We start from the raw sequence: 12,068 nt of genomic DNA on the forward strand, positions 1-12,068 counted from the left end.
AGTGGAGGATGGCCCATGTGCTTGGGCCCTGCACCTGCATGGGAGACCAGGAGAAGCACCTGGATCCTGCCATCAGATCAGCGCGGTGTGCCGGCCGCGGCGGCCAATGGGGGGGTGAACCAATGGCAAAGGAAAATCTTTCTCTCTGTCTCTCTCACTATCCACTCTGCCTGTCCAAAAAAAAAAAAAAAAAAAAAAAAAAAAAAAAACAATAAAATGACTAAATAGAGAAAGTTATGAAGGGTAGATTAACTACCTTTTGTAATCTAAGGAGACTACAATAATGCTCTCTTCAACAGGAATGCAATTTTCTCTGAGTGATTAAATACCTACGTAATACATACACACTCCATTTTGTCTCTTAGGTTACATATGCTTTTGTCCATATTTTAGTGAAATTTATTCATTTCTCTTTTGACAGCAGTTAACAGTAATATTGTAAATGTAGTTTTGTAAACCAAATGTTTCTTTTGTTGCACAAAATGTAAAATGTGTTGCTTATCATTTGAAAACTCAGCATGCATGCAAGTTGTGTGTGGGGGTGTGTGTGACAAAGTAGGATTGAAGTAGTTATTTGTTTTGGGACACATTACATGGCATGAAAATTATTTTCACATATGCCATGCCATTTTTTCTAGATGTAAGTAACAGCAACAACATAGTATAAGCTCTGTTGGAATATTGCTTTCTTTTAAATCATCATCAGTTGGCCTACTGTCAGCTTCAGATTTGATTTCTGTTTGTTTAGCACTGCTTAAGATGTAAAAACCCAACAATCCAGTCTGTTAGAAATGAACAATTCCCCTATACTATTTAGCATTGATCCTTTTGGTTCTTTGAGGTCGTTATTGTTGAGCTCCAAGGTATACTCTATTCAGTCCTCTAGAATAAAATGAATTGCAGATATAATTCTCCATGGCCACAGTGGGGATGACCAGTTAAGTTTTTGGGAGGAACTATGAGACACTGATTGGAGATTTATTTATTTCAAGCATGCTAACATTGTCTTATTTTCTTGCTTTCCTTATAGCTCCTGTAAATCCTCATTTGAGTAAGTATATTTTAACTTTAAAAATGTCACTATCTTTCATAATTAAGAAAAGTAGACAATATATAAATAGATTATCTAATAATTATTATTAAATGTAAAACACAATGGTTTATCCTCAGTAAGATTGGCACTAAATGTGAATTTTAAATTTAAGAGGATATGGGCATGGGACAAGATTTTAATATTGATAGTTGATGTTTTTAAATTTTCCTGAATATGGAAATGTACAGCCATTTTCCCAATCTGTTTAGTATTTCTATAACTACAGTTATTTTTTTTTCTTTTGTGGGATTGCATATCACTTTGAGTTTCCATATTGCACTCATGAAACAGTATTATCACTTGGGAAGTGACTATTGGAATGGCTTAACCAAGTGTGTGTTTCTTTCATACATCTCTACTTTAATCCCAATGTGATTGGTCTGATTTAGGTTACAGATTTTTTAAAACTATCAAATTTTAGTGTTTTTGGAAAATTGTCTTTTGCTTTCTGTTGAAGGTTATCAGTGCAAGATGGCATAGTAGCTATCTACCAGATATTCCCATGCATGAAAACTGCCCTATCTCTGGAAAGCCACTTTGAACTAAAATGGATTTACCATGAAAACCCACTCTAAAATGTCAGCACAGAAGAGCATTTATTTTTATTGCAAGGTTAGATTTTTGCAGGTTCTAAGGAATGGTTAAAGAGGGTAGGTGCAAGATGGTTGCTGGGTATCAGACTTACTATTCTTTTTTTGAAGATACATTTATTTGAAAGTCAGAGTTAGAGAGAGAAGGTCTTTCATCTGCTGGTTCACTCCTCAACAGCCAGGGCTGGGCCGGGCTGGGCCAGGCTGAATACAGGAGCTAAGAGCTTCATCTGGATCTCCTACTTAGGTGGCAGAGGTCCAAGCACTTGCGTCATCTTCTGCTGCTTTTCCCAGGCCTCAGCAGGGAGCTGGAGCAGAAGTGGAGCAGCCAGGACTTGGACCAGTGCCCATATGTGGTACTGGTGTCAAAGGTGGAGGCTTCACCTCTTAGGTCACAACGCCGGCCCTCGGCTTCTTATTTTTGAATCCTGATGATTCTTCATCATATTGGGAAAGGTTCAAGAAAAGATAACAAAAGTTTAGAGACTTTGTAATGTGAACTATTTGAATCTCTTTATTATTTCCATGTGACCTCTAAAACTCTACCAAAATCAGGTTCTAATTAGAAAACTTATAAAAAATCCTAGACTCTATTACTTTCCTATTTTATGAGTAAACTTCCTTGTACATAATTATAATTATTTCATTGAAGCTGAGAGTAGAGTCATAAAATTATTATGTTCCAAATAGTGTTTTTTTCAATTATATCTATAAACTGTTTATGAAAATCTCTCCAGTAATAGGTTTTTTAACTATATACTTCAGAAGTAATGAAGAGTTACTTACATTACTTACATATTTTTCCGATTTGATTATAGTAATTACAATATCATAAACAAAATTTATATGTGAAGTGAATTAAGCTGTAGCTAAATCTTACTTTGAGAGACAATTATTCAGACTTTTGAAGTTTTTATTCATTTCTTAAAAGATTTATGTATTTATTTGAAAGGCAGAATTAGAGAAAGAGAAATATCCTCCATCTACTGGTTCACACCTCAAACTTCCACCTCCAGGAGCCCAGCTACATGGGCCATCTGCTGCTGTTTTCTCAGGCAAATTTACAGGAAGCTTGTCTGGAGGCAGAGCAGCTGAGAACTGGAACAAGAGCCCATATGGGATGTCAGTATTGCAGGCTGTGTGTTAACTCACTGTAAAACAATGGTTTTTATTCATTTTTAAAAATAAGATAAAAATTAAGATTTGGCTGCAGATCTATAATCTTAAAATCTTTGTATGTTCTTTGACATCCTTTTATGTATATGTAATTTCGTAAGTGAAAATAATCCACAGTACTCCAAAGTAGCAGCTAAGGGAAATTTGTGTTAAATATACAAGACATCATGCGTGGATGTAACTGCACTGCTACTTGAGCATTATACTCTTCATGGATAATATCAAAAAGTCCTATCTTATTATAAGATCTAGGACATAAACATGTCTTATATTTGTGTGCAATATTGTTTATCCAGAAACTTACTGATTTAGAGTTTCTTAAATCCTACATTCTTCAGAATGTAAAATATGAGTAAGAAGTACAGCAGTCTAATCTGAAAAAAAAAGACATGACAAAAACATATTCCTTAATGTAATGGGAAGCCCCCCCCTATTTTCTTTTTATTTGTAAGTATCATTGTTTCCAATTAACTCAGGTATCTTTTCACAACTGTGCAAGGCAGGAAAACTAAACCAGAGTCCCTTATCCTTAAAAGTTTGTATATTTTTTTATTTTTTTGACAGTGAGAGAGAGACAGAGAGAAGGGTCTTCCTTCTGTTGGTTCACTCCATAAATGGCCATCATGGCCGGCGCTGTGCCGATCCAAAGCCAGGAGCCAGGTTCTTCTCCTGGTCTCCCATGTGAGTGCAGGGCCCAAGCACTTGGGCCATCCTCCACTGCCCTCCCGGGCCACAGCAGAGAGCTGGCCTGGAAGAGGAGCAACCGGGACTAGAACCTGGGGTGCTGGTGCCAGCTTTCCTTAAAAGTTTAAATCTCCATTAATCTGGATGTAATTTTGAATTTATCATTTAATAGCTGATTTTATCCAAAGAATGCCTCTCTGTGAGTTTAATAAGTATTTGGGGAATTTCATAGAGTTTTATTAGGTCAAATGAAATAATATATACACTGTGTTTCATTTTGCTCAAGGATGTACATTGTATCTAATGGAGCTTATCAATCTCTTATACTTGTTTTTCAAGTAGGGCCATCACCACTTAAAAAAATAAAACCAAAACCTTTATACCTAGAAACATTATTACCACCCAGATATCAGGACAGATGAAAAAGTTGCTCTCAGAACTTGTGTTGGATCTAATTCAGTGTGTGGTAGGCATCTAATAAATCCTGGTTATTCATCAGAGTCTTCATAAAATCTTTTCGATACTCCATTTCAAGTGAATTAAAGCATCTGACAAACTTACGAAGTATGGAAGTGAAGAAAAAAATTTTCTAAAATATGTTGCTATCACATTGCCCTAGTAACCTTTCATTATTGTAAGTGGGTACACATAAAAAATTTTAGACATGGCATGAAAAATTAGATTAGTTAAGACTATTATCTAATTGACAGTTATGTTTTTGTTGTCCTTAAATTTACTAAATGAAAGTTGGGGAAATTCCTCAAGTAAGAACTATATTCCTTAAGTTATGTGGATATTTCAAAGGAAACTTACATGAGTCATGTTCAATTTTACAAGCAATTTTTTTCTTCATTAAAATTAGTTTTATGTTTAGCTGTAATCTTGTGGTCTGTTATAGCTGTGATACCATTATTTCTGTACAATGTTCTAAATTTCCTTATAATAGTATTATAATGTTTGTGTTGATTTAATTAACATTAAAAAATATATTGAAAATCTGTTAACAGGGGAATTTCACTGTGGGTTTGAAGATGGGAACATTTGTTTGTTCACTCAAGATGATACAGATAATTTTGACTGGACAAAACAAAGTACAGCGACAAGAAATACGAAATATACCCCTAACACGGGACCTAATGCTGACCGTAGTGGCTCCAAAGAAGGTATGAGGTTGTTAAGTGCTGTGTTCACAGAAATCAGGTCATTTTATAAATGCTATGAATATGAAATACAAAGAATCATTAGCCATTTATTAGAAGATAGAATTCCACAATAAATGTTAGGTACAATAACCATATGTTTTTTTCTTAGAACTGGCATAGCTGAGAGATTTGTAAATCTTTTAAAATATAATCGTTGTCTAAACTTTTTATTTATTTGATGGGGCCAGTGCTGTGGTGTTGTCATCCCTTATGTATGCTGGTTTGAGTCCCAGCTGCCCCACTTTTGATCCAGCTCCGTTTTAACGGCCTGGGAAAGCAGTGGAAAATGGTCCAAGTGCTAGGACCTCTGCACCCATGTAGGTGAACTGAAGAAGCTCCTGGTTTAAGATCAGCCCAGCTCTGGCCATTACAGTCATTTGGAGAGTGAACCAGTGAATGGAAGACCTCTCTCTTGTCTGTCTCTATAACTCTTCCTTTCCTATTTGAGAGGCAGAGTTACAGTGATCTTTCACTGCTGGTTTACTCCCCATAGGGCCACAATGAGAGGCTTACGCCAGGAACCCCAACCAGAGTCTCTCCCAGGCTCAAGCACTCAGGCCATATTCTACTGCTTTCCCAGGGACAGTGGATCAGCTGGGACTTGAACATGTGCCTATATGGGTGGCCAGTGTAACAGGTGGTAGATTAACCCACTGCTTCACAACATTGCCCATAAACTTCTAATTTATCTTAAGCTTCTGAATATCTTATTTTATGAACAAGATCATTCTTTTTGTTAAAGCCACTGTTCGTCATGTAGACATAAAGAGTTGAGACAGGAGATGCAGATCTTCCTATCGATCTTGAGTGTATGTGGAAATTCTACAAATCCCTAAGGACTTGAAAGGCCATGTTGCGTAATAATATATTTAACCATTCTATTTTGTCTGTTTTAAGGTTTTTATATGTACATTGAGACCTCTCGACCCAGATTGGAAGGCGAAAAGGCTCGACTTCTCAGCCCTGTTTTCAGCATAGCTCCTAAAAACCCGTATGGACCTACCAACACTGCATACTGTTTTAGCTTCTTTTACCACATGTATGGACAACACATAGGTGAGATGACAGCGAGTCGTGTTTCTTGTAAACTCTGTCATAGCTAAGAAGAGACAGATTCACAAATATAGCATGAAAACAATTGTAGTCAAGCAGTGTTATAACTGTTGTTTTAAGTGACTTACCTGAAAAATGCAAAAATAAGATGCTAAGAATTATCCTCTACTATCTAATTTACAAATTGATGTTAGAATTTGAAAATTTGGAAAATTTACCTAACTCCTCGGATATCCTGATTTAAGTTGACCATCAACAGGTTTCACTTGTTTCTTTCCAAAGAAATGTGCTTGAATAGTGTCTCAATGCAAAAATTAATAATGATGAAAAGGAATGTAGTCATAATTTCATACTGTCAAGTACTTTTCACACCATATACTTGTTTAGGATATCGGTGTGATCTTTTCCTTGTTTATAAAGTAGCCTAACGCAGTACTATAATTTAAGGACACTCTAGGTTCTAAAGAGCATGCCAAGATGATACATCCCCTGCCATGAGAATCTGTGGACAGGAGTAATGAAGGCTAAGATGAGTAAAAGATAGCTTAGCATAGAATACTGAGAGTGGATTCCCTGTGGGGCAGATTAGCAAAGGTGCAATTCTAAAATCAAGAAAAGTTTAACACCAACAAGTTCTAAAAGTAATCATTTGGCAATACATGTGTTGGGAATATATAACTTGAATGGATATGACCCCATTTATGCACATGACCATCAAGATTTATATCATTTAAAGCAAAAATAATGCCATGTGTAATGACAGGATTCTGTTCCCCTTGAGTCCACATCATATACAAGAGATATACTTTTCTAACCTAAGACAAAATCATTAGTAAGAAAGTGTATGTAGGCCTACTGATCTTAGACAAGGGATTGTGGACCTGTATTTGGTTTGTGAAGGAGGTATTGCTTCAAAACCAAGGCAAAGATCTGTCCTGGGTATGCAAGAGTTAGGGATTAGCTCAGTGAGGATTATAACACTGATATTGAGACGGTAAAATGTGGGAATTGAGGATGACTGTGCTGTCTTGTTATTAGTTTTAGTATTTTATTAACTTATAAAATTGGGCACATCATATACATTTACGCTAAATAATTCTCTTTTAAAAATGAATGCCAGTACAGCCTTAGCAGTGGAGAAAACTGAACTTCAAGATGTTTATAAAATTGCCAAGTGCTGGACTTCAAACTCATAGCCAACACTGATAACCCATACTCTTCACAGTAGAGCAGTAGGTGACAAGGAAGATAGCTTTTAGAAAAGTGCCCTCAACTAGAAATCAGCAGAACTAGTTGCTACTTGGTTATAGTACTCAGTCATTATAATACTTTTGAGAAGTCACATAGAAGGTCTGGCTCTTAGGAATTTTTTTTTCCCATTTTATAGAACAGAATACCGTTTCAGAAAACTGCAATAGTCTAAATAATATCTTCTATCAGATGATAGAAACTCATAATTCTAGATTACTCTGAATTTCAAATAGCGATAAATTAATAGCTTAGATTTACGGAGTGCTCATCCTGCATCAAGACCCTTCTGAATTATTCTCTTTTAAGCTTCACAATAAGCATTTATGCCAGTTAATATCATTGTCCTGTTTCATAGACCTGGAAACTGAGATACAAAGATTTTAATTAGAATGCCCACCAGATAGCTAGTAGTGAAGCCATAATTCCAATTGGAGAAGCTGGACAGAGTCTGTCTGTCTTACTACTCTTCAGGAAGACTTCTGGAGTGCCATGAAACCCTAGCTAAGTATGTGACACTTATTTAGCCATGTGGGTGAGTTATTATGTAGGCAAAAAACAAACAAACAAACAGTGAGATCTTTGATTTAGACAAGTAGATATCATAGGAGTGGGCAAAATAATTGGAAAACAGAATACAGACTGGAAAAGCATTTAGAAAACTACAAGAGTAGTCATCAGTTCAGTGCAGTGAAAACCATGACAAGATGCAGATATACACACAATTGCCTAAGCATGTGGCTCTTTTAAAAGTTCCGTGTGCTTATGCTGAAACCAAGGATAATGTTACAGGCTTTTAGCTTCCCAATTATTATTCTTGTTTTCTTTATTGTCAATAGGTTTTCAGGGGTTGGGCTGAGGAAGATAGCTCTCCATTTCCTGGAAAACATGTCCTGTGTTCAGCCCTATGCCACTTCTGTGCTTCATTAGATGATTCAAAGTTGCAGGATGGGCATCAATTCTGTTATCTGAGTCCCTCTCAGAAGGGCACAGAAGCCATGCTGCCTAATAACGTCTAACCAAAAATGCTTCATTAGGGAGATGGTGCCTGTAATTCAAACTTTTTTCTTCTTTCCATATATTCTGCTCAGACCTTCGTTCATCTGTAAACCAGGGGAGTATTGCACTTGTTACTTTTTGGATAATTATAAATAAATCTTGCAGTTTTAACTGACTAAAGGATAGCATATCATTGAGAAGAGTCACAAGTTTCTAATAATACAAATATGGGTGAAGTAAAGCCAAATGGTTTGTATTATTCATCTATTGCTGCATGACAAATATCATCAAACTTTTGTGACTTGAAACAACAAGGATTTGTTATTCTAGCTTCTGAGTGTCAGGAATATAGCTTAGCTGGTTGCTTGTGACACAAGGTCTCTCATTAAGTTTGAAGTCAAGATCCCAAGCAAGGACTCCAGTGTAATATGAAGATTCATCTCTAGGGTATGCCTATACTTGGGTCAGGTGTTGCACTATGGATAGCATCTTCTTGCTGGCTTTTGATTGGACCTCCCTACAAAGCTGTCTCAAGCCATGATAACAGGCTTCCTTCTAGCAAGCAAGCTGTCAGAGAGACAGAATAGATGCCAATGACTTCCTACAACCTCATCCCTGAAGTGACATCCTGTGACTCCTACCTTACTCTTTACTCAAGTTGGTATTTACAACTCCTACTCAATGGGAGGGAATTATACCAGAGTATTAATGACAGGAGGTTGAGATCATGGAAAGCAACCTGCCACCCTGGAAAAATTTCGTGATAAATGTTTCATCCAACTTGTTGATTTGTAAATAACCACTACAGGTTACCCTTGAACTGTTAACTTACATGTAAATCGTACCATACCTGTGGCTGGTAAGAGTACTAAGTTATTTCAGCATTCCTGTGGTTACCAAAGGGCATTCTACTACTTGATAAATCATCATAAGTTCTAACATTCCTACAAAAAAAAATGAATCTCACTGTATATGAAAACTTGTTAAAAGCCACTAATATAGGCACTTCCGGCAGTGGTGGCTGGAGCGGCCAAGTCAAGATGCGTCAGAGTGGCGGTAACGGGCCTGGAGGTGGCAAGAAGGATGACAAGGACAAGAAGAAGAAATATGAACCTCCTGTACCAACCAGAGTGGGGAAAAAGAAGAAAACAAAGGGACCAGATGCTGCCAGCAAACTGCCACTGGTGACATCTCACATTCAGTGCCGGCTAAAACTACTGATGTTAGAATTAAAGACTGTCGTCTCATGGAAGAAGAATTCATTAGAAATCAGGAACAAATGAAACCATTGGAAGAAAAGCAGGAGGAGGAGAGATCAAAGTTGGGTGACCTAAGAGGGATCCCCATGTCAGTGGGAACCCTGGAAGAGATCATCGATGACAACCACACCATTGTGTCGACATCTGTGGGGTCAGAACACTACGTCAGCATCCTTTCCTTCGTGGACAAAGATCTGCTGGAATCAGGCTGCTCCGTCCTGCTCATCCACAAGGTGCGTGCTGTGATAGGGGTGCTGATGGATGACACGGATCCACTGGTCACAGTGATGAGGGTGGAAAAGGCCCCTCAGGAGACCTATGCTGATATTGGGGCGTTGGACAACCGGCTCCAGGAGATTAAGGAATCTGTGGAGCTTCCTCTAACCCACCCAGAATATTATGAAGAAATGGGAATAAAGCCCCCTAAGGGGGTCATTCTCTATTGTCCACCTGGCACAGGTAAAACCCTATTGGCCAAAGCAGTGGCAAACGAAACCTCGGCCACTTTCCTGAGAGTGGTTGGCTCTGAGCTTATTCAGAAGTACCTAGGAGATGGGCCCAAGCTCGTCCGGGAGAACACGCACCGTCCATTGTGTTTATTGATGAAATTGATGCTACTGGGACAAAAAGATACGACTCAAATTCTGGCGGCGAGTGAGAAATTCAGAGAACGATGCTGGAACTGTTGAACCAGCTGGATGGATTTGATTCCAGAGGAGACGTGAAAGTTATTATGGTCACAAACCAAATAGAAACTTTGGATCCAGCACGTAGCAGACCAGGCCGCATAGATAGGAAGATCGAGTTCCCGCTACCTGATGAAAAGACCAAGAGGCGCATCTTCCAGACTCACATGAGCAGGATGACGCTGGCCGGCGACGTAACTCTGGACGACTTGATCATGGCTAAGGACGACCTCTTGGATGCTGACATCAAGGCAATCTGCACAGAAGCTGGTCTCATGGCCTTGAGAGAACGCAGAATGAAAGTAACAAATGAAGACTTCAAAAAATGGAAAGAGAATGTCCGTTATAAAAAACAAGAAGGCACCCCCGAGGGGCTCTACCTCTAGTGGACCACAGCTGCCTGGAGAACGGCTGGAGTTTCCCTACCCTTGGGGAGGTACGGAGGGGGAGCTGCCCAGAGGAACCCACGGTCCAGCTGATTTCTATTAGCAAACAGCCTGTATATCTGCATGTCAGGTGGCCTTTGGTCACTGCTCACTCTGCATCCCAATAAAGTGTGCTCTTCCCACACACAAGCCACTAATATAGACTCTATTTCTAAAATGAAGAAAATGAGATATAAACATATCACCCTAGGAAATTAAAAATTACAATACAAAAGACATTTATGAATGAATTCGGTGACTTTGACAAGAAGAGTTTAAAAAGCTATGTCTCCAGAAAGCAAATTTTACTATGAAGCAAATGGGGGCAAAGACATAGGAGTTCACTAATGAAGTCTACTGTTTTATGATACTCACAGGAAAAAGTTTAGAGAAAGGGTGACTTTTTAAATTGCATTTGTTTTTTTTGAAAAGTCAGAATGACAGGGTTGGAGAGGGAGAGAAACGGAAAGAGAGCGGATGGACAACCACTGGTTAACTCCCCAGATGTCTGATATGGCCAGGGCTGTGCCAGGGATTCCCATGTAGGTGACAGGGACCCAAGGACATGGACTTCCATCCACTGCCTTCCCGGGCACATTAACTGGAAGAACAGGAGCCAGGACTTGAACTGACTCTCTGATATGGAAGGTTGCCTTCCTAAGCTGCAGCTAAACTTCTGGGCTACAACACCTGGCCCCAAGAAATACAAAAGTCAGAGGGAAGCAAGTTTCATGAATTTTGAGCTCTGGTGAGGGAAGTAATCTTGAAGAAGGGAAGAAGGAAGGAAAAACCAATGTGGCTTCTCAAAGATTCTAGATGTAAGAACAGCAGGCACACACAAAAGTTGCTTTCCTGAGAGTCTCTGTTTCCTTTAAAAAATAAATGTACAGGTGCATGTTAGACAGTTTTAGGAGATCAGTATAAGGGAGTACAACTGATCATTGAAACAGACAGCTGGAGAGGCTAGAGACGACACCTGAAGTATGATCCAGACATATTACCTTATGATGATGTACCTTAATGTAGGAAAAGAATTTAAAGAATCAAGAATTAACCTCTCATTAGCTTTTGTTAAGAATACATCTTGTTATTCTTTAACAAGTGTTGAATTAAAGGTATTTAATTGCCAGATATGCCAATATCCAAAGATTTTAGACCAGGGACTTGACACCAAGAAATCAATGCTGACAATATTTTGCATGACATTATAACTCAGAATTTTATTATCACTTTGGTCAAACACCATATTTTTTTCTCATTAAACTTAAAAATACCAACATTCTTACTTAGATCTTGCATATACTCCTCAAATAAGAAATCTCTTCAGACATTGGGATGTTTCTCCTTGGATTTCAACACCAATTGAAAGTCGCCATTACAATAAGCTGCCATTATTTTAGAGCAATGACTACACTGACTCTAGAGGAATATCAGGGAACTATGGGGCCAGCATTGTGATACAGTGGCTTAAGCTGCTGCCATGATACCAGCATCCTATATGAGCACAGGTTCAAGTCCCAGCTGTTATACTTCCAACTTAGCTCCCTGCTAATGTGCCTGGCAAAGCAGCAGAAGATGGCTCAGACGTGTGGACCCCTGCTACAGACATGGAAGACCCATATTGAGTTCCTGGCCCCTGTATTAGGCCTGGCC

At 38.5% G+C, this 12,068-nt stretch overlaps 1 protein-coding gene and 1 pseudogene across 1 annotated transcript in view; both read left to right on the top strand.

Annotated features, from left to right (window-relative positions):
• Positions 1-12,068, top strand: part of MDGA2 (MAM domain containing glycosylphosphatidylinositol anchor 2) — a 916,038-nt gene that overhangs the window by 886,826 nt on the left and 17,144 nt on the right. Inside the window, 3 exon segments of the mRNA XM_062206573.1 lie at positions 1,031-1,051; positions 4,551-4,706; positions 5,643-5,801. Of these exon segments, the coding sequence (XP_062062557.1) occupies positions 1,031-1,051; positions 4,551-4,706; positions 5,643-5,801 (336 nt within the window).
• On the top strand, positions 9,086-10,491 carry LOC133769873 (26S proteasome regulatory subunit 4-like; annotated as a pseudogene).

This window comes from Lepus europaeus, chromosome 11 (assembly GCF_033115175.1).
Source record: "Lepus europaeus isolate LE1 chromosome 11, mLepTim1.pri, whole genome shotgun sequence".
Taxonomy (NCBI): Eukaryota; Metazoa; Chordata; class Mammalia; order Lagomorpha; family Leporidae; genus Lepus; species Lepus europaeus.